This window comes from Grampus griseus (assembly GCF_964374135.1).
Source record: "Grampus griseus genome assembly, chromosome: 16".
In the NCBI taxonomy this organism is placed as follows: Eukaryota; Metazoa; Chordata; class Mammalia; order Artiodactyla; family Delphinidae; genus Grampus; species Grampus griseus.
This window is the reverse complement of record NC_139010.1, coordinates 17978925-18003201: the sequence shown is the minus strand read 5'-3', so window position 1 is coordinate 18003201 and position 24277 is coordinate 17978925. Positions and strand designations below refer to the sequence as shown.

General features: G+C 35.2%; 1 protein-coding gene across 4 annotated transcripts in view; it reads left to right on the top strand.

The window, feature by feature from the left end:
- JMJD1C (jumonji domain containing 1C) overlaps positions 1-24277 on the top strand; it is a 211182-nt gene that overhangs the window by 150846 nt on the left and 36059 nt on the right. For all 4 annotated transcript variants that reach the window (XM_082673267.1, XM_082673266.1, XM_082673269.1 and 1 more), the window contains 6 exons: positions 15079-15184; positions 17509-17633; positions 19154-19297; positions 19395-19581; positions 19696-21380; positions 23865-24037. In XM_082673267.1, the coding sequence (XP_082529393.1) occupies positions 15079-15184; positions 17509-17633; positions 19154-19297; positions 19395-19581; positions 19696-21380; positions 23865-24037 (2420 nt within the window). The remainder of the gene's footprint in view (positions 1-15078; positions 15185-17508; positions 17634-19153; positions 19298-19394; positions 19582-19695; positions 21381-23864; positions 24038-24277) is intronic.

Below are 24277 nucleotides of genomic sequence, written 5' to 3'. Positions count from 1 at the left end.
GTCCCGAGAGTTTTGTAGTTTTAATTCTTACGTTTAAGTCATTGACCCGTTTTAAATTAATGTTTTAGATAGTATAAGGTAAAAATACAATTTAATTCTTCTGTTTGTGGATATCCAAGTTTCCAAGCCCCATTTGTCCTTTCCGCATTGAATAGTCTTGTCACCCTTGTTGGAAATCAGTTGACCATTTACTCTAAAATTTATTTCTGGGCTGTATTTTATTCTTTTATTGTATATGTCTATTTTGATTACTTGAGGTATCTGTCTTTTCCACTTTTCTACAACTGCATAATTTGTCCAAATGATGGTTAACCCTAAAGATAAATCACTTTAAAATATACTGTTCTGCTTAACTGTTGACATTTTCTGAAGCACTTGTCAGTGTTTGGAGTATAATTCCTGTCATTAAATTATTAGACGTAGACCTGCCTTTTAGAGAAGCTATGTTTTTAAGATGCAAGGGAAAAAGTTCAGTGATTGTTGAAATGTAACATACAGTCATTCATTTACTGATTTGTGCCAGTTACTTTGCTAGCTACTGGGAATTTAAAGACAGATAAAATACTTGGTTCTCTTTCATGCCAGGGGGAGAGATTTAAATATAATTATGGCAATGTGCTAAAAGTTCTAAAGTAGAGGTATGTTTATAGTGTTCTGTACTGTGGAATCAACTGATGTAGTAATACCAGCGATTTGCCTGTTTCTCTTTTTTTGGTTTTACTTTTTCTTAGAAGGCAAGGGTTTAGAAGATGGGAAAGAGATAAGGAAAGCTAATAATGTTTCACAATAGGGTACCGTGTTAGGATTCTCCAGGGAAACAAAACCATAGGGTATGTGTGTGTATACAAGTATGTGTGTAGAGAGAAAGGGGATGGGGGAGGAGTTTTAAGGAATTGACTCATGCAGTTGTGGGGGCTAGGGATTCTGAAATACACAGGACACACCCACAGTGGAAATTCTGGCAGGAGTTGATGTTGACTCTGAAGGCAAAATGCTTTCCTCTTTGGAGGACCTCATTCTTTTTTCTTAAGGCCTTCACCTGATAGAATGAAGCCCATGCACACTGTAGAGGGTAATCTCCTTTACTCATAGTCTTCTTCTGATTGAAAAACACCTTCACAGCAACACCTAGACTGACGTTTGACCAAACAACTGGGTACCATAGTCTACCCAAATTGATAAGTAAAATTAACGGTCACAGGTACTATTTGGTTGTTTTATAGTGAATTGTAGGATGGTGGGCATTCCAGGCTTTCCAACAGTTAAATGCCTTTAGCACCACTTCCTAGTTATTATGTTAATGGGAGAAAACATCTCCACACAGTTCCAGTGCCCTCCGCCACTTTATTTAGAGCTATTGGAATATAAATTAAGACACCTAGAAAAGTGGAAGCCTTCAAAGCAGTCTTGTCAAGTCAACTTAGAAGTGGTCAGCAAGCAGTGGCCTGCCAGATTCTCTGAGCACCCTAAAGGTGAAGAGGCATCATTCCTTTCTCAGTGTTACAAAGCTCTGCCTCCTCTTGAGTCTTGATACTGTGAGGTTTTTGTCCTGGCTAATCGTAATCCTCTACCAGTTCAGTCTCATTCCAGACCAAATTCTTATATCACTCACATTCTTGGAGATCTTTAGACCTAGTTATTTGATAAAGGTTATTAATTTTAAATGGTTAATATCTTTCCATCGTATTTGTACTTATATAGGGATACCTATATATTGCAAGTCTATAAGTATGTAAAATAATAAGGCATTTAAAAATTATATTTATTCAGTGCTTCTCTAGATGTTCTTTGCCTGGAAGTCAGGTACTCTACATAGAAATGACATGTTATTGTTTCCCGTTAATAACCCTTCTCCCCTCTGCCATTTATAGAGTAGCCATTTGGGGAAATAGAAAATTCTGTATAACGTGAATGAGTAAGGCCTGAATATATAAGGCCTCCTCATGTAGAGTCTTCAAGCTTAAAGGCCTTTAAGACATTATACAGTCTTACAAAAATGCAGTATCTGAAGGACCTCAGAGGGATGAGGTTTTATGTTGTTTCTCCCACATTCACTCCTATTTTCAAGGAATTAAGTTCCATCATATATTAACAATTCATTCCAATGCTTAACAAAGCCCATTGTTGAGAAATTTTCTTAAAATTTATTGCATTTATGTTATATCAGTTAGGCACACTTGTATCAGTTGGAAGAGTCTAACTGGCATGTTGTTAATGTTGCAAAGGATTGTGATGCCCTATTCTGGCCAAGGGTGTGTAGTTAATTAATGATGTTCCCTACCAGCACTGTAAAGGAGCAGGCTGAACTACTAATTAGTTTTTATTGATCTTGATCACTACAAGGTATCTCTTTCCCATTCTGTCTTGTTCCACATTATAGGTATAAGTACAGCTTTGTACTTAAATTTTTTATGAGTTCAGTTTGAATGATGGCACAGCTTGGTAGCTCTGCCTTTGGCCCCAAACTCCAAGGACTTAACAGTGTCTGATTAGTGCAAATATTATTAAAATCAAAAATAGTTTACAAATTAATCAAATGAAAAAATATAGAGAGAAGAATGAAAATCAGCACACAACGGTTTAAAGAATAAGTTGCCAAATTTACTGAGATTCTGTTTTAAGATATCTAGTCATACACATAAGTACACATATATAAAATTTATATTCTTAGGGAATTTTGGCTCTTTGAAGGGAGGCAAAAGTTTACATCTATTAAAATATCAGAATTTGGTAGTAGAATAGGCCAACTTGGACTCAGATCCCAACTCTGCTGCTTACTGTCTGAAATATTAAGCAAGACGTATAAGCACTTAACAATTTTTTATTTTTTTATCTTTAAAGTTAGCTATGTGATGCCTGTTTCATGATAGTGTTGCCATTGTCTATGAGATAATGTGTAGGAAAAAACTTTGTACCCTATAAAATTTTTGTGATAAATAGAATAAATATGATAGGAGTTCAGAAAATAAATAGGTCTGGTTGGGTAAATCTCAGTTCATGATACGTGTAGCTTCATGAAGCCTATTCAAAGTGATTGTTTTTTAAACCTTCAGCACAAAATAGATGTCATTCACAGACCTTACCACCTCACCAGTGGTCACATAATTGGCAGTGGTCACATAATTGGTGAATTTCCTACATTCTGCTACTTTTCTCTTCATTTTATTTCCAGCCAAGATATCTCTCCTGTGATACATTATTTCAGTCATTCTTAACCACCACCTTAACTCTCTTATGATTTTGTCTTACTGTCACATCTACCTTTTAATTTCTTATCTTGGAATAGTCCTATTTATTTTCTCCACTTTTACCCCATGAAAATGTGCTGCCCATTATTGGTGGCCAACTAGTCATATGTGGCTATTTAAATTTAAATTAAGCAAAAGTAAATTTATTTATTTATTCATTTATTTATTCCTCCCCCTCTCTCCCCCCTCCCCCTCTCTCCCCCTCCCCCTCTCTCCCCCTCCCCCTCTCTCCCCCTCCCCCTCTCTCCCCCCTCCCCCTCTCTCCCCCCTCCCCTCCTCCCCCCCCCCCCCCCAGTAGTCCCTGCATTGGGAGCGTGGGGTCTTCGCCATTAGACTGGCAGGGTAGTCCCAAGCAAAAGTAAATTTAAAAATTCAGTTCCACTCCCACAAAACTAATGTTAGTGTTGTTAAGATCACTAATAATCTCTTAAATATCAAACATATTATTCCAGTCCCCATTCCTATCCTACTGGACCGTTGCATTTAACACTGAGGATCACTGTCTTGGATATTCTTTTATTCTTAACTGCTTCTGTGACATCTCTTTTCAGGTTTCCCTGAAAAGGTTTCTGCAGATTTAATGGTGGGTGGTTTTCCACAGTCTTCCTTTTTGATGTCTTCTCTTTTCACTACTCATCCTAAGCAGTGTCATATTTCCAGTTGCTTTCACTATCATTTAAAAACCCTGTCTTCTGAATCTGTAACTCTAGTCCAGACTTCCTTGCTACACTGTCATTCATTTAACATCTTTATTTAGCATCTTCTATATGCCTGGCATTGTTTAGACAAAAATTCGTGTCCCCTTGGAGCTTAAATTCTAGAAGAGGCACAGTAGATAATAAATATAGTAATAATTAAGTGGTACAGTATGATAGATGGTTTAATTACTGCTAGGCCAAAAGGAAAAGTAAAGCAGAGTAAGAGCAATTAGGCATGGAGAAGGGAGAGGCAGGCTAGAGTATTGTGGTCCCTGTGGATGTCATTGAGAAGGTGAAACCCATATTTTCTACTGCCGACTGTGTTAACTCAAACCTTGTCTTTCTTCCTAATCATTCTGTATCCTGGCTAATGGTGTAACTGTATCTACCCCGTTTTGTTACTCAGATCAACAGCCGGGAGTGTTTTAGGTTCCTCTCTTGCCCTTGTTGACCTCCAAAAATAGCTTAACATTGCATATGTCCGTCCCCTCCTCCTCATCTCTGTTGTAAGGCTTCCATCCTCGTTTGGCTAGACTATTAGAGAGCTCTCCAAGTAGGGTCTCTCTGCTCACCCAGTCCCTTGTCCTCATTCAATCTATGTCATTGTACTTAGAGTTCTCCACACAGGCCATACTGTTTCATATATCTACGTCTATGTATGTCTGCACATGTATTTCACCCTGTCTTAAAAGCCCTTCTTTTCTGCTCTACCATAGCCTGGTAGGTGCCCTTGCATTTTTGAAGTTTCAGCTCAAGAATCTAGGTACCCATCCATGCTTTCCTCAAGTCCCAACTCAGATATCCTTTTCTGTGATCCTTTCCTGATATACCTAACTAGATTATCTTTCCCCACCTTTTTTTTCTCACCACTGTATTATATGTAAAACTCTGTATAATCTGTATTGCAGTGATTTGTGTATTAGTCCCCGTTCCTACAGGCTACAAGATCCTCAAGGGCAGAAACTCTTATATGTATTTCCAGTCTCCTAGCATAGTAATTTTATACTTGGTATTCAGAAATCTTGTTGAATGAAATATATTTCTAATATGTTTAACTCAAAGGAGGAGCTCTTAGCCCCACACTTAGAGACTGTTTCAAACATAATTCCAACAAATTATCTAATCTGGTTTCCTCTACCATAGCAAATGAAAGGTCAAAATCAGAATTTTAAAAAGTATGATGATGGTAGTTTGGGAGCTTGATAGCACAAGAGGTTACAAAAGAAACTAAAACGTAGTTACAACTCAACTTTTGTCTTTCTGGGACAGTTTGGTGTAGAGGCAATAATCCTTTATATCAATCGATAATTATGACTATATCATAACATAGTAATCAATAATGATTATCTGTGAGTATTGAAAAAAACCAAAATTGTGTTTAATATGTTATTTAATGAAAGAACTCTAGAAATATTTTCAGAATTAGTAGGATTTTGATAAATTTTCTTATTTCTGTAAGTTATTTTAAAAACTTGCTCTCTTTTGGATATAAACTGTAATAAGCATTTGGCATGTCTCAGTATATGTTCTGTTTTTTCTAATTAGATTTTCTAAGTAAGTTAAACTTACCCTTTTAGGAATAGCAAAGCAGTGATTGGAAATCTTGGTAAAGTACATTATGCATACTATCTTCCTTAACAGCCCTAGGTAATTAAGATGTTCTAGTATTTTGATACTTTTGAGTTGTAGTTTTAACTCCCTCCTTTTCTCTGAATAACTTAACACATTTGTCATGTATTTGCATTTGCTCTAGACTCAATGAGAGGAACAGATACTTTACTTGGGGTCATATGATAAAAGACTAAGTCACTTGGAAGATCCAAGTCTGTCAAGTTACAGGATTTGTTGATTATTTCAACTTGGACTAGATTGTATTCATTCTTTCTGAGAAAAGAGAAGTATGGTATAATAGTTCTCAAGTTTATAGGTGTATCATTTCCATAGCAGTATATTGGAAATAGTGAAAATAGTGAAAATCAGCCCCAGAACGTGTATGGCATGGTATTAATTTTGAAATTATATCCCTTGCATTTTATATTTTAAAAATAAATGTTCACTCTATGATCAGAATAGTCGTTGACTAGGGATTACTTTTAGTAGATTACTTTCCAAAAAATATTATGCAAGCATATAATTTTATTTCCTTCTTAGGTTGAGCTCCTTCTCTCCCTCTTCACAAGGTAGGGTGAGACTGCCATAGGTGGAGGGCTCATCAAGAGCAAGGAAGTTGCTTTTTTGTTGTTTTATTTTCTTAAACTTCGGCTGTTCTGAAAGAATATTTTCAGTTGCTCCTTTGGAAAACATTAACAGATCCCAGGCCTTCCTGAGTTTGTTCAGTTTGTAAGTTTGAGGAAACTGTAGTTAGTAAATTGTGGTTGGCAGATGCTGTAAGCAGGTGACTCAATAGGTTGAACTCATGATGACTCAACTGTGTAAAAACCATGCTTTTAAATAGCTTGAAAGAAAAATTGCCTTCCAGACTTTTGAACTGCCATGAAAAGTTCAAAACTATTATTAAAGATACCACGAAGAATATTAACATGTGGCTTTAGAAGGAAACACATTTCCCTTCAAGTGGTTTTAAAAGTTTTACTTAATTGTTGTTCTGATTTTTGCTCTGTGGTAATTCTGACAGGCAAGGACACTTAGCGAGTTGTAGTTTAAAATGCAGAAATATTACAAGTCTGCATAAAGAGTATTCAGGAGAATATTTTTAAAAGGTCAATTTCATTCAGTTGGGAGATTAGCAGAGAAACCCAAATGGTTGTTGTTTTTAATTAATATAGTAAAAGTAATCTAGTTAGCTTTTTCTTTAACCTTGGTATAACTGAACAAATAAAAACAATGCAACATAAGTAGTCGCTTTCTTATGAATTGATGTAATAGGATGTTTATATTAATATAGTATATCCCATTCCAAAATCCCATCTGAGATCTGATAAGTTACTTATATCTGATAAATTATAGAGTTTTTGTTGTTTATGATGTCCTTTACAAATTTTGGAATACTATATTCCTGTGAACTGACTTTATCTTAGCAAACATCATTTTCCATATTTAACAATAAAATAATTTGGTTAATTGGGTTTCCTTTCACTTTCTGTGGTCATGTCACTAATATCATAAGTAAAATATTGAAAACCCAGTAGAGAGTATTCAGATTTTTAATTCTGCCAGTGCATGGGTTGGAAAAAGGTTTTGTGGGAAGGGCTTTGACATTATGCAGACACTTGCTAATTTACCTTCCAGCCATGTGATTTGGGGTCAAATTACTTAATCTTTGAATGTTTCTTCATCTATAATATGGAGAGAATAATATCAGACTAGCAAAGGGTTTGTTAGGATTAGATGAGGTTAACATTTGTGAAGTGTTAACCTCTTCTGTCAATTAAAGTTTAAGTTTTTTTATTGTTTACACTGTCAAGTAAATATGCTTATTAAATGGATACTTTTTAAAGGCTGAAAATAGATTCGTTTCATTAATCATATGCAGTCAGTTTAGGATATATTTAAGCTGTGTTGAAATGGGAGGATACCACTCATCTGAATTAACCAAAATCAACCAGGAATTATGAAATTATATATACGCAGGACTTACTTATCTATTGCTTTTAATTATGTACAAAATTGTAATATGTTTGTCTTTAAAAATTACATATGTGGAGAAGTTTTAAAATTAATCTTTTTTGTTTCTGTGTCATTAGCTTCTTTCTGTGTCACTAAGTTTGTGCTTACATAATCATTTTACTGACTGTTGTAGTCTATTGTGTGAGTATATGATCAACTAAAAAACTTCTATTTTAAAACAGAGAGACCTTTCTTGTATATGCATTAATTTGTTTTGTTATTCATTTATTTGTTTAGATTAGTCAAAAGTTCAGTGTTGGGTAGAAGAGTATGTATTTTAAGATATTAAAACTATGAAAAACCTAATGTACAATGAAAAAGATTTTGAGAAAAATAGCTTTGGAGTAGATTGTTCAAAGCTTATGCAAAATTTTAATGAGAGTACTACCACAAACAGTAATAATCCTATAAAAATAGTAGACTTTAAAAAGACATTTCTAATAAAGTTAGGCAAATATAGAAAGGGGGAGAGAAAGGGAGACATTTGCTTGATATTAAGAATATGTAAGGAAGGATTGAGATTGCTGGATTATGGAGTCAAAAGCAAAATAAAAGAAAATTGGGGCAGTCTAATCAATATGAACTTCTAAGTCAGCATGCAGTTACATTAAACAAAGAATTAAGTGGAATGGATGGCTATCATGTCTAGTGCTTTGTTCAGCTTTATTTATTTAATTAATTTATTTTTTTTTTGCGGTACGTGGGCCTCTCACTGTTGTGGCCTCTCCCGTTGCGGAGCACAGGCTCCGGACGCGCAGGCTCAGCGGCCATGGCTCACGGGCCCAGCCGCTCCGCGGCATGTGGGATCTTCCCGGACCGGGGCACAAACCCGTGTCTCCTGCATCAGCAGGCAGACTCTCAACCACTGCGCCACCAGGGAAGCCCTCAGCTTTATTTTTATACTTAGTATTCAGCTGCTCATACTAGGTAGTGCAAAAATAAATAAATAAATGGTATATGAACCAACAGTACTACTGTGTTACACTGATATCATTCACCTATTTTCTACAAGTTCTTGTGAGCTAAAATGAGTTGCAGAAACATTCATTGTTTAAAAGAATAGGATGTATAGTCAAACTGACTTTCAGAAAAGGTTTTTTCCTCTCCCATGAATGATGTCATAAATTTTTTAACTTTTCCAATCTGATTAACAGAAAAACTGGAATACATTTAAATTTGGTGGTTCTTGAAGAACGGTGAGACAGAGCTTTTTTTTTCCTCCAGAGTTTTAGTTTAGTGTGGATAAGTATAAAAGTGTCCAGTACTCTTGACTCTAAAATATTGATGTTTGGTTTATATGCAGGGAATCAGATCCTAAATAAATTATAATAATTTAAAATTCTATCTAAAACTTAAAATTTTAGCAATAATGAGAAATCTGGAAATTTTTAGGTTTTATCATATAATGTGTTGTGAAGAATCAAGTCACCAAAATTGACAGTACAAGTTTAGAATTATGTTAGGAACATTTAGAGACAACATAGCATTAATCTTATGTAATAGGGAATATCAGGTAAAATATTTGAAATATATTGATCATTTCTCCCAGTAATATTTGGAGACAATTTTGTGGCAGGATGTGGTTGTGCGTTTTCTTCCTCTTCAACCCTAATTGGTTTCTTTTTCAGAGTGTCACAAGGTCAGCCCTTGGAGGAAGTAGAGAAGCAAAGAAATTACTCTGTATTTGTCTCCCTGTTTGGATCCTCCCCTCCCCCCGTTTTTGTTTGTTTGTTTGTTTCGTTTGTTTGCTTTTTAAATGAATATCTGTTTTCCTTAGGAGATAGTATAAATGAGATTATGTTAAATTACCTTATCATGGAGAAAATACTCAGTTTTCAGTCTTAACTTCAGATATAAGAACCATAGGATTAATGTTGGAACATTGTCTTTAGAAAATTTCTTCTTTTTTAATGCATGTTCCTATTTTTACCCTACTATGGAGTCCAGAGAGGTGGATAGTACCAACCTCTGTATATGAGTATAATTCTCATTGACCCAAAGGAGTAAATCTTATCTTTCAAAGTGGGTAATTTTTCTACACTAAAATCAAGTCATTATTATATTTGGAGAGCTAAACATGGTACAGGAATGTATCAGGGAAACTGATGAAAAGCCTTAAAAAATTAAAGCCTGTGAAAACCTTAAAAAGTGATTTATCTTAAAATATTTTTTCTCTAATAATGAAAAGGATTTGGTAATTGGTGTATTTTCCTATGCTTATGAATATGCAGCCATTTATGGAAATAAAGTTTGCAATTTGCCAATGAATTGCATTGCATTGATTAGAAGTTTTTGATCTTGCTTTGTAATAGTATTTTATTTGTTCTTTCAAATCATGGGTAGGCAGTGACCACAGGCCAAATCAAACCAGCCTCCCATTTTTTATAAGGCCTTTTACATTTTTAAACAGTTGAAAAAAACTCAAAAGAAGAATAATGTCATGACACCTGAACAATCTGTGAAATTCAGATAATGCCGATAAACAAACTTTATTGGAACACAGCCATGCCCATTCATTTATATATTTTTTATGGTATTGTTTGGCTGCTTTTGGCAACTACAGTAGCAGAGTTGAGCTGTTGTGAGAGAGATGTTATGACCTGCAAAGCCTAATGTTTTTACTCTTCGGCCTTTTAGAGGAACAGTTTGCCAACTCTTGCTTTAAATCTTGAAAATATATGGAAACCCTCAGTGGTAGTTGCATTTAATTAAACTGCAGATGGTTTAGACAACTGTGCTTTTTGAAGACCTCTGTGGTAACTCTCAGACTTAATAAGTTTCCTATCTTAGTAAAGCCTTATTAACAAAGTGGGTTCTTTAATAAGTTATACAAGAATTGGCTTAATAGCAATTGGCGTCACTCTTGACCTATATGGACCTAACATTCATGTTTTTCACTGTTGGCTAGCAACCCCAGGGATTTAAAGGACAGGCAGTCGTTTGTAGTTTTGCTGAAGCATGAATTTAAATTATGACTGTGCCAGAGTGGTGTGGCAAAGCATGTTCAGTCACCCAGCCTGACATTTCAAGATACAGATAGTTTCTTTTATGATAGCTCTTATAAAAATAAAATCAACTGTTATTTTTATAGGGGAATTTATGTAATATAATTGCATTTAAATGGTCACCACAGAGGTCAAGGGCTTTATTGCAGGAGGAAGAAAATTCTAAGACATACTTAGTATCAGTTTGAAAGCAGGCATTAGGTCATTCTCCATCAGATATTGTCCAAAGGGAGAGAAACTGCTCCAGTTTTATATTTCTTGTATCCTAAAAGTCATCAGTTAAGACTTTAGAGCAAATCCCTTAAAATTATTAAGCCAGTCAACTCAGTCATCTTGATAGAAACTAACAACTAGTATATTATTACATATTTCATGCCTCTGCTGGCTCTTCAGTCAGTATTTAAATCCGGGGGATGTGTAACAAAGAAAATATGTGTTGAAATAGTAAGGAGCACTTGATTATGGTAAGGCAGATTGTTCTTCATTATCTTAGAAAATGTGTTACATATACTTTGAGCACTGTAATAATATTGCTATTTATTAAACCTAGTCAGGAATATCTGAATATTTTAGTACTAAGATCTTATTTTTTATGTTATTGTACTTGTTACTGTTTCCCTTTGAACTGCGATGAAGTAGAGAATTGCTTGAAAATTAGGTTAGTACAGTAATCTTACTGTCACAGTACAGATTCCAACCTGATTTTAACTTTTATATTGATATTTTGAGGAATGCTGCTTTTTGATTTCATCATATTCTTCTGTACATACGAGAAAAAGTCTGTATTTTGATCATCTCCGATGATCAGTTTTTAATTCAGGGTGGTGTTTAACCTAGAAACACAGCATTTGGGAATTTGTAGGTCATGACTAAGTCATGTTGCCAAAGTGATTTGTCTTCTCTTCTATGCTTTCTGATTATAAGATTGCATGAGTTTAACATCCTCTTTTCTGTTTGATGAGTCTTAGACTATTTTGATATGCGAAATTTCACATAGCCAATGTGAGGTTGTAGAACGATAACTTCCACCTAATGTTAATGTCTTTTGACCCATTCTGACTTAAGATAATGTTACCTTTCACCTCTTCCATATAACGTAAAGAAATGTGTCAAATTTTGAAAGGCAGTGACAGTAAATAGTCTATTATTTATGCCTCTTCATTGTGCTTCAAGAGAAGCAGAGAATAGATGAAAAGAGACTGAGCTTTAGAGTCGCAGAACTAGATTCAAATGCTAGGTCTCTCCATCACATCCTGACTTTAACCATGGACCTCTCTGTGTATAGCATGTAAAAGGGGTATGATAATCTGAGCTTTACAAAAATTGATAGTACAGAAAGCACCCAATGTGGTATCTGTCATAGTAAACGCACAATTATGTTAGCTAGTTTTCTTTATTATTCTTTACATTAAGGTTCCACTAATGTTCAATTAAAGCTAATCTTTGTCTTTGCGAAAGGAGAAAAAGCACAGCACACAAGTGAACAATAAATATAGTCCAGAACTTCACTTAAGGCATCGTTTAGCACGTTTCCATGTTTTCTGTGTTTCTCGTACAACAGATCTTGCTGAACTGATTTTTTCCCCATTAGTCATTTGCTGGAGGTTATAACTAGCAGTGTAATTAATAAATTGGATGGAGTTTATGGAGAAGAGAAGATTCACAGAGAGTGCTTATTCCTTCACTACATGGGTGATTTGGGGGGGATTAATGAATACATATAATTTTAATTATACAATATGAAATTGGGGGGGATTATACTACAGTTAATGAAAAGTACGGTGCAGGTAAATTGTTTTTAATCTCATACAAGCTCAAGGCATAGTTTGTTTGTTAGTTGCATTCTGTGAAAGATAGTAAGCATTCGTAACTAGTTTTTAATTAACAGATGCTCTTCTCTGTGAGTCTGCCTTATAGCTTTGTATCTGATTTTTTACACTATCACAACATTATTCGGGTAAATAAATAGGGGAAAAAACCTCATTTGGCTACCTGCTAACAGCTCTTACAGGATTTGATCGTTTAGCCTTTTGTGAGCCTCTTTAAAATGGGAACGATGACCACAACTCAACAGAAATACCTCTAACTTACAAAGCACTATGTGCAGAGGAAGGCTTCAGCAACAATATGATTATCATAATCAGGCATTGTATTGGGGTAATTTTCATGGGTTTTAATTAATTTCGTGTAATGCATGTCATTCAGTACCATGGTTAATTTAGAATTGAATGTGTTAAGAAGACTAGTTTCTGTAAAATTTAAAAAATCATATTATAAAAACGTACTTATTAATATGAAAAGAGATATTATTAACCCTGCTTTATAGAGAGGAAATTGATACATAGAAATTTTAACTTACGTAAGGTTATTTCAGTGAGTAGACTGATATCAGCTTTTAATGGTATGCTTTTTTTCCCTAGAAATGAGCGGGTCATTGGTGAGAAGATACTTGTTGTCTAATGATCTTGGAAATGTAGCTCATTATTTTAACCTGTTGAATAAATAAAATAGAAATGTTGAGCAAATTTTACATCTCAGTAGCTTTAGTTATAAAATTTCAACACAGGGAACTGGTTTTATAAATCATACCTGTACTTGTCTACAACGTATTGGCAGTGCTGCTTTTACTCCTCCCCACGCCCACCCCGAATATAAAGGCTTGGGAGCAATACACTATAGTAAATTTGATATAAGTCAGCTTGTGACACCCCTGTGATTGTAGATTGTAGTTTTCTAGACAAGTACCCATCTTCTTCGAGCCAGTTAAATGTCTAGAATAAGAGTAAGAAGAACAACTGTGAGAAAGGTGGGTGTTGAGACTAGAGAAGACTCAGGTTGTGGAAACATAAAACCAGAATTCAAATGTTTGAAGGACTGTCAGGTAAGAAAGTGATTAGGCTTCTGTTTGACTCCAAGGAGTTAAGCTTGGACCTGTGTATGGAAGTTAAAGTGAGAAAGATTTTAAAAGAACTTGGCATCTGTCAGAACTGTCTGGAAATGGTAATGGTTTTCCTTGGGAAATAGAAAGTTTCCTGTGTTTTGTCTGTCATGGACTAGACTGTCACCTGATGTGCATCAAGAGGGTTAGAGTCTGACCATGTATTTTCTGTTACTCAAATAATGAGATTAAGTGTGCATTAAAGTGGAGTGGAGAAAAGGGATTGCTAGGAAGTTTCTTTACGAAAAGGAAGACAGAATGACAGATTTTAACTACTTTTAACTACTTTTTGTATAACACTTTTCCACTCTAGTATTTCCTTCTACTATAAAGCAGCATTTCTTTGTATTTTCCAAGGAGAACATAGTTGATAAGTTTAAAGGCCTTTACTTCTGTTTGTTGGTGTTCACTAAGTATAAACAAAATATCAGAGTGTTTACTGCAATATTATTCCAAGAATACAGAGTAGTTCCTTAAAGCAGTGATAAGATGAGAAGGAAAGTGCTTTACTTGGATAAACTTTAGAAAAGAATGAAGTATGACCTGCTTGGTTTAGGGATTCTTTGTACTCTTCAGCCACTTTCTGGCTTTTCTGTATTGCCAAATTATTTTTATTCACCAGATAAAATCCCCTTCATGTAGCTCCTTTCTGTTCACTGGTTTCCATGATCTGCTAGTCCACTTTTAAAAGGGCCGCCAAATTGACAGTGCTGCTTTGTTGTTCTTCCCAGCTCTACTCTAGGGCTCCTGCCGCTGATCTCAAATGCAGGAGCAGCAGAGGTGCTTTGAGAGAGAACAGAATGTCAGAGAGTCCAGCGGGGGACCAGCAGATTGTGGGAAACCATGTGACTGTGTGATTCACATCTCCAAGGAGAGAGAACCGGTTGTTTCTGTGTCTAGATCCACCCTGTTATGAGGATAATACCATCAATAATGTAATTTAAATTGCCTGGATGCTTTGACACTGGCTTGAAAAAATAAAACTTTTAGCAGTGAAGTTACTGGTCAGATGAGTTTGAGTAGAACTGAATTTGATGACATTTAAATCAAATCAATTTAAATCAAAAGACAGTGGATAATGACTTGTAGTTTAAAACTAATGTTTTAGGTATTATGGGGAGAGGGTAACTCATCTATGTATCTATATATTGTCACTAAAATATTCACCTTGATTTGTTTGCTACCAACCTTAGATGACCTGAAGCTATTTGGTTTGTATATTGCTTCTAACAGTGAAACCCTTTAAAAGGTGATTTGTATAAGGCTTGCAGTAGGAAAACTTGTATAAGGCTTGCAGTTAGAAAACAAACAGTTCAAACAAAACGGTTTGAAATGAGTAAATTTCAAATTTTGTCTTAAGGCATTTTTGTCTTATCATGGATTAATTTCTTAGGCTCCGTTGTTATGTTACTGCTAATGAACTATAACTTATGAATTTGCGTTTTTGTATACATTTAGATCAAGGAATTTTCTTCAGTCCTTAGAACGTTCAGGAGGGAATGATGTTAACATTAATGTTAGGACAGTGTAACATGGACCTTTCTTTTAATCTATAATTCTAGGACGACATAGACAGCCTAAACCCAGTTCTCAGGGACAACCCGCAACTTCAGGAAGAAGTGAAAGTCTGGGTAAAGGAACAAAAGGTTCAGGAGATTTTTATGCAAGGTAACTGTTTTGAAGTTATGCATTAATATATGTATATTTTTTGGGAACTGGGCAATTTCTCATGTTTGATTTTGGTTGTTCAGTTATATGCAATACAAATAGAAGACCCAGTCTAATATTTTGAGTTATATACAGGCCAGGGAAAATAATAGCAAAATCAGAAAAATTTCAATAGGAAATTGGTAACTTCACCAGTTATTGAGCTAATTTCACCACTAATTTGAGCTGAATGCCTGAAATGAAATTATAACCACACAGGTGTTTTGTTAATAGGAAAATTTCCATACTGCAGAATGCTTTAGGTGTGTCCTTCCTGGAGAAGGAAGCATTGTTTGCTGTGGAGGGTTGCCCAAAGCCACAGTTGATTTCCTTTGAAGAATGCTGTTGGTATCTGATAAAAGTGGCCTATTTCAGTTTGCCTTCCTCAGCAATGACCACAATACTAGTCTTAGTTTTGTTTCCTTTTTTTTTAAAAAAGTAAGTTATAGGTTTGTCTTCAAACCAGTGAGATTTTATGATTCTTAGTGATTTCTTTTCCTGTCAGTAAAATTATATATTGAAAATGTAAGCTTCTTGTGAAATTGAACTGAAACTGCAACAATATGACATGGATACATGGAGTATCGATATTTGTTTGAATGTTTCTAAAAGGAATTTTGTTGAATTCCCATGTTTATCTGAACCTCAACTTCATGCCATTTAATTTAAGCATTAATAGAGGTAATCTCAGTTGTGGCTGCCTTTCTTTGTATGGGTTTTTATAGCAGCAGATCATCTACTTATTAAATTCTTCCTAGGCTAGATATTTTTTAAACTTTTAATCTGGAGAACTTGAAGCATACAGAGAAATAGTCACATGGAAGTTCACCGGAAATATTCTATCCCCGGTTCCAACAACTGTAAAATAAAACCTTGGTAGGTTCTGCCCCACCCGTACTCTCATTTATTTCTGTCAATTTTCAGACATTGCTGTGTTCTATTTTTAAACAAAGCCACCATACCATTATTATGCTGAAAAATTAATAGTTCCTTAATACCAAATACTGAATACTCAGGTTCAAGTTTCCATTTGTCTCATAAATGTCTTCATTGATTTTTCACAGGATTGATTTTTATTTTACTTATTTATTTTTAACCTGGGATCCAAAAAATGTCCACAGATTGATTAGTGGATATGACCCATCTATCTCTTTTTTCTTCCTTTCCTTTCAATTTATTTATTGAAGAAGCCAGGCTAATATTTTTTTAAAGTAACTTTTTTTTCCTTGTCATATTCTTAGAGGTGAAATCATTAAGGCAGTAATCCTTTCCATCCTAAGCAGAATTACGTGAGACTGACTCCAGATTCTGTGTGGTGGTAGAACAAGACAGTTAAGATGGTGTGCTGACGGGAATTGAAAATTGGTCATATTTGGAGTTACTCTATAAGCTATTTCTATATTACATTCAGAAAAAGTAATTTGGAGTCTTTTTCTTCCATAGTTAAAAATTCTAAGACTATAGTTTGTATAATAGATTACAGGTATGAATGTGTTTGATTTACAGGTAATATGGAATACTTTCTACAGATGTGTTATTTGATTTATATTTTAGACTGATATTAGCATAGATTTTTTTTTAAAACAGTCAAACATTAAATCATTGATTGATATGTTAAATGTCTTAACTGTAGAAGAAAAGGCATCAATCTAGGAATCAGAAAAATAAATTCAGTTCTAGCTCTTTCACTTAAAAATTTATTTAACCTATCAATCTCACTTTCTTAATTTTTATAAACAGGGAAATATCTGAGAGTTTTTGAATAAGATTCAAAAAAATTGAATAAGCATCTGCAAATTGTAAAAGCATTTTGTAAATTGTTAATGTATAACACTATCATATTAATAAGGTGCACCAGAGCCCCCCCTCCACAGTTCTTATTAAACTTTCAAGTATTTGATACCATTTTAGTACCTGTGAATTGAAAAAATTTTTATCTCCATTCTCTTTTGTTTTAAGACATATTTAAATATATATAGATATATGTTTTTTATTATTTATTACCTATTTTCTGAAGGATATCTGTATACATATATAGATATCATTTAAAAAAGTGAGTTTAATCCAAAAGTACACCAATATGGCATTTTAGTATTGTATTTATAAATTCAGTTAACAGTCTCTGCATGTTTTAAGACTTTGGCAGCTTTTCCTGTCACCGGAATCAAAATTTTTAGTTGCTTATGGTAAAGTTTTGGCAACTAGAAGGTTCATACCTCAAGTTCCAAATTACTTTTCCGTTTCATCCATGAACTCAATCATGTATGATGTGTGTTTTTTTTAAGGTCCTTATTCCTTGAATGGATACAGAGTGAGAGTATATAGACAAGACTCTGCCACCCAGTGGTTTACTGGCATAATTACTCATCATGATCTCTTCACTCGCACCATGATCGTTATGAATGATCAGGTAAATAGTCCAATTTTTGAAAAGAGATGGTTACAATTCACATATTCCATGCCTCTCCTCTGCCCCCGCCCCGCAATGGATCAATAGGTTGACAGCAAATAATTTTCATCTCTAGGTGCAGTCATATAATCCTAATAAGTACAAATGTGTCTGATGTTACATAGAGTTCACTTGAGGTCACAGCAAGATAGTGATGCCAAATTTATTTCAACACTGATAAAATCAGTCCCTGAAATGGAGGCATCAAACTCTTATTTGTTTAGTCTTTTTTTTTTTTTACCAGTAGGTCAGCTAAAACTTTCTTAAAGTCTCAGCTTTTCTGCCCCTCCAGTAATAAAAATATTTCCCAAATGGTTTCTTTTCACGAATGAAAACTTAAATGCACACTGAAGTTCTTTTTACATCAAATTCCAGAGTTGGGATGCTCCCTTAAGTTTTATAGCGAATATGGTGAACGTTAAGAATTTCATAGGGAGTTTGGTTTTTTTTTGTTTGTTTTTCTGTTTTTTTTTGCGTTACGCAGGCCTCTCACTGTTGTGGCCTCTCCCGTTGCAGAGCACAGGCTCCGGACGCGCAGGCTTAGCGGCCATGGCTCACGGGCCCAGCTGCTCTGTGGCATGTGGGATCTTCCCGGACCGGGGCACGAACCCGTGTCCCCTGCATTGGCAGGTGGACTCTCAACCACTGTGCCACAAGGGAAGCCTTCATAGGGAGTTTTAAGTTAACAGTCTGAAAGTCTTAATTTCAAATCTTTTAAAGCTGTACTGTATTTACCCCCAGAAAATAGATATTTACACCTTCCTACCTGAGTGGATTGTGGAGGGTGTCTGAATAAATGAGAACCCCCTCTATAAACAATGCAGATGCTTTGGTTAAAATTCTAGTCGAAATGCTAAATAAACTATATCATTTAATTTAATTTTTTTCCTTAAAAGCTAACAAACTTTGACCTCTCAGTGAAGCACAAAATTGCCTTTAGTTTTAAAAATAGTTCTTTCTTTAACCTGTCTTTAAAACTATTATTCATTTATATGATTTTTGTCCTTTTCTGCTTCCCATGCTCTACCTTCTTTTTTTTTGGCCGCACCATGCAGCTTTCGGGATCTTAGTTCCCCGACCAGGGATTGAACCTAGGCCCCAGCAGTGAAAGCGCCAAGTCCCAACCACTGGACCGCCAGGGAATTCCTGTCATGCTCTACCTTCTTGTTTTATTTTACAGCTGTTTTTGAAAATTACTTTTTATTTTTGAAATACATTTTATGACTTGTCAATATACTCTTGAATAACTCTAATCCTTGTTTTGCAAGGTATACTTGCAATAGATGTATTTGCTTTTTAATTTTTAGTTAGCATGTAAAACAGTAGCCTTATCTTTAATGGTTAAAGTTGATTTATTGTAAGTCTGACAGTATCTCAAGCTGATTTCTAAACATCTCTACTCAGTAAAGAAATTGTACCTAATATCACATTGGCTAGCTGATTGGATTTAATTTTTGTTCTTGTTTTGTGTCATGGATTAGGTACTAGAACCACAGAATGTCGATCCTTCTATGGTTCAAATGACCTTTCTAGATGATGTTGTTCACTCTTTGTTAAAAGGTGAAAATATTGGCATTACATCACGGCGAAGGTCTCGTGCCAGTCAAAATAGCAACACTGTTCACGTATGTATGTTGTTAGTGATGGATTATGGTAAAATATTTTCCCTTAAATTACTTAGGATCAGGTAGTGAACAATCATTGTTAATTGGTTATTTTTAGGGTCATTATACACGTGCCCAAGCAAATAGTCCCAGACCAGCAATGAACTCCCAAGCTGCTGTACCAAAACAGAATTCACACCAGCAACAAAGAAATATTCGTCCAAATAAGAGGAAGGGCTCAGATAGCAGTATACCAGATGAAGAGAAGATGAAGGAGGAAAAATATGATTATATAGCACGAGGAGGTAGGACCCACCTTTTTTAAGGGCATGAGAACATATAAAACAAAAATGCATTTAAAATATACTTATTTAATATTAATTTGAAAGATAAAACTGTTCTTTTTTTAAATCTTATAGAAAATGCTAAAGGTAAAAACAAACAGGTGATGAACAAAAGAAGGAAACCTGAGGAGGATGAAAAGAAACTAAATATGAAAAGACTACGAACTGACAATGTTTCAGACTTTTCTGAGAGCAGTGACTCAGAAAATTCAAATAAGAGAATAATAAATAATTCCTCAGAGCAGAAGCCAGAGCATGAGTTGAAAAATAAAAACACTTCAAAGATAAATGGAGAAGAAGGAAAATCCCAGAATAATGAGAAGGCAGGAGAAGAGACACTAATAGATAGCCAGCCTCCCTGGGATCCAATACAGGAAGATAAAAAACACGAAGAAACAGAGAAACAGAAGTCTGTTGACTCTCAGATTCAAGAAAAAATGATTATCCGTTCATCAGAACAGGCCACACTTTCTGATCATAATTCTAATGATTTACTTCTTCAGGAACGCAATACGGAGAAAACACACACAGTGGAATTATTACCAAAGGAGAAGTTTGTATCCAGACCACCCACACCAAAATGTGTTATTGACATTACGAATGACACTAATACGGAAAAGGTGGCTCAGGAAAACTCAAGTACCTTTGGCCTTCAGACACTTCAGAAAATGGATCCTAACATTAGTGATTCAAAACATTCAGTCACAAATACAAAATACTTGGAAACAGCAAACCAAGATTCTGACCAGAGCTGGGTCAGTGATGTAGTTAAAGTAGATTTAACCCAGTCAAATGTTAGGAATGCTTCTTCAGGAAATGAAAACCTGAATACGGAAAAAGAGAGAAATCAGTATGTCTCTTACATATCTTCTCTTAGTGCAGTTTCTGTCACAGAAGATAAGCTGCATAAGCGAAGTCCACCCCCAGAAACTATAAAATCTAAACTTAATACTTCAGTAGATGCTCACAAGACAAAATCCAATTCCTCACCTGAAGTTGTTAAACCTAAAATTAACCATTCCCCTGATTCTGTAAAGTCTAAGCCCACTTTTGCAAACAGCCAAACTGCTGGTGAAAGAAGACTGGCAAATAAGATAGACCATGAGTTATCAAGATGCAGCTTTCATCCGGTTCCTACTAGAGGCAGTACATTAGAAACTACAAAAAGCCCTCTTATCATTGATAAAAATGAGCATTTCACAGTTTACAGAGATCCTGCACTTGTCGGGTCAGATACAGGAGCTAATCACATTTCACCTTTCTTAAGCCAGCATCCTTTTCCTCTTCATTCTTCATCCCATAGAACGTGTTTAAATCCAGGTACCCATCACCCTGCCTTAAGTCCTGCACCCCACTTACTGGCTGGATCATCCAGTCAAACTCCATTACCTACCATTAACACTCATCCTCTGACTAGTGGTCCACACCATTCTGTTCATCACCCTCACTTACTTTCTGCTGTGTTACCTGGAGTGCCTACTGCCTCCTTACTCGGTGGCCACCCACGACTGGAGACTGCTCATGCCAGCAGCTTGAGCCACTTAGCACTAGCACACCAGCAACAGCAACAGTTGTTACAGCACCAGTCACCTCATCTTCTTGGACAAGCCCACCCATCTGCTTCATATAATCAGCTTGGACTTTATCCAATTATTTGGCAATATCCAAATGGAACACATGCATACTCAGGACTTGGTCTGCCTTCTTCTAAGTGGGTTCACCCAGAAAATGCAGTTAATGCTGAATCTTCGTTAAGGAGGGTAAGTTAAGCTGTGGTTTACCTCATGTCATATATTTATTAATCAACATATGTACAAGTGCTTTTTTCAGTATCCCATTAATTTTTTAGATTTCTTATTATAAAATATGCTAGAATTTTTGAAACAGTTATTTTTCTAATTATGATGAAACTTTTGATGCTTAGTAACTTTAGAACTGTAAAGCTAAAATCTCAGAAAAGCCTATTTATTTTTTTAAAAAGCCAATTTAAAGAAGTAAACCTCTTAAGTTATTTCTTATATACTTAGTCTTCATAACTAATTATATATCCATAATTATTTTGCTCAGGTAAATTCCTAGAAGTGAAACTTCTGGATATAAAATTTATGTAAAATTGGAAGGCTCTTGATATGTATAATCAAGTTATTCTTAAAAGACAAATTGTTATGTTTCCCAGTTAGATACATTATATTGATGTATACTACAAGCTATGACTCTCTAAGCCCCCAGTTCTCTTAAGGGTGCCGAGGCTGGAGAATCCTGATATTTGGGAGTGAAGTTGGGGCTGAGAGTCTCTCTGCCTGACAAAGTATTGCTGAAGGTGGGGGACAGGGCTCTTTCTTCTTCCTTCATGCGCTGTGTGGTTTTTCCAGCCAGATTAATTTCCATGCTAAGAAATGGTTGTTGAGGGCATTACCAGCCCCATTCTGAAAACTGGGGATTGGGTGTCACCGTTAAACTCTAGGAGGCAACTTAATCCTTGGCGTGGACCAGGATGCTCTTCAGGTTTTCCCCAGAATCTTTCAAAACACATTTTATTTATTTTATTGTGGTAAAAGCCACAACATTAAATTTATTTAACCACTCTAAAGTGTACAGTTTAGTAGTGTTAAGTATATTCACATTGTTATGCAACAGATATCTAGAACTCTTTCATCTTGCAAAACTGAAACTGCCCATGAAACACTAATTCCCCTTCCCCCTAAGTTCTTGGCACCTACCTTTCTACTTTCTGTCTCTATGATTGTCTGCTTTAGATACTTCATTTCAGTGGACTCATACAGTATTTCATGTAGCATAATGTCCTCAAAGTTCATCCATGTTGTAGCATGTAACAGGATTTCCTTTTTTTTTAGCTGAGTAATATTCTGTTGTATGTATATAGGTATATACAGGTACCCTTGTAATCTGTATAACTTCAGATTTCTGGATCTTGTAGAATTGAGACCTTATTTTAAACATATATTTGAATGATCCTATGTACATGTATATATATATATTTTTTTCTTGTGTGAGGTTTATGTATATTTTTAATCTAAGAAATTTTATAGCAGCATATCTTTGGTGTGATATCATATTGCTTTCACATTATCATTTTGAGATGTAAAATGTATTCCCTTTGGTAAAACCAAAGGACTGTATTTTCCCAATATCTGATTCAACACAGTATAACTCAACAAAGCATTTTCTGGAAGAATTTCAGTGAGTCATAGTATAGAAACAGTTCTTAAGCAAGTAATTAGATAGTTGTAAGTCTCAACATAGAGATCAATGTCACCAGATACTCACTATGAGAAAGGCAGCATGTTGATATTAAAAAAATTAATTTTGTTGTACCTCCACACCTCCAAGTTTAATGGTCCATCTATAGCTTATAGTGAAATGGAGTACAAATGGGCCTTGAAAATGTAATTTTCTGCCAAATCTAAATAAATTATGACATTGGGAAAATTATTATTATTTATTATTATTTTTTTTTTTGCGGTACGCAGGCCTCTCACTGTTGTGGCCTTTCCCGTTGCGGAGCACAGGCTCCAGACGCGCAGGCTCAGCGGCCATGGCTCACGGACCCAGCCGCTCCGCGGCATGTGGGATCTTCCCAGACCAGGCACGAACCCGTGTCCCCTGCATCGGCAGGCGGACTCTCAACCACTGTGCCACCAGGAAAGCCTGGGACAAATTATTTTTGACAAGAAAAATTGGCAAATAAACTTGATGAAATCTGGTGAAATGTATTTTAGCAACATGTTTTCTGTTTTTTTCTATTAGCAGCATATAGTCTTTTGGTGTTAGAATCTTAGGAAATCTTAAAAGCTAGGTTCTGTGTACATCATTTGTAAGTTAAAGGCAATGATTTCAAGATCTGCAATCAGTAAATAAATTTCTGGAAATAACTTTTTTTTTTTTTTGGCAACACCGCACAGCATGCTGGATATTAATTCCCCAACCAGGGATCAAACCCATGCCCCCTGCAGTGGAAGTGCAGAGTCCTAACCACTGGACTGCCAGGGAATTCCCTGGAAATAACTATTTTAATGCTGATTGATTTTTTTCATCATATGGAAAAATCCATATAACTCTGTTAGTTACTTATTTGTCTGGATATTTCTCATAAAATAATAAATATACTGCTATATTAGTATGTCACATACTTCATAAATATACTACTATTAAAGTCCTGCTGTGATACTGTGTTTAGCTTTTTCTAGTAACTGAAGGATGATTTTAAAAAATTTTTTTGATAGAATTCTCCCAGTCCTTGGTTACATCAGCCTACCCCTGTGACCTCAGCAGATGGTATTGGATTACTTAGTCACATTCCTGTCAGACCTTCCAGTGCAGAGCCTCATCGGCCTCTTAAAATTACAGCACATTCCAGTCCACCATTGACAAAATGTTTAGTAGATCATCATAAAGAGTAAGTTCACCAATGCTTAAAACTTGTCTTTTATAATTTTTGTTAATTCAGTTTATAAATAGATAATTTTAACAAATGTCTTAAAACTGGGCTGAGTAATAAGTACTATTCTTCTGTTTTTATATTCCTTTAATTTTCTTAATAATATTATAGCACATGCAAAGTTGTGTTTCACTTTTATGATAGAATAGTAACGCATAGAAGCTATATTTGTATTATACGAGAAAAACTGTGTACAGA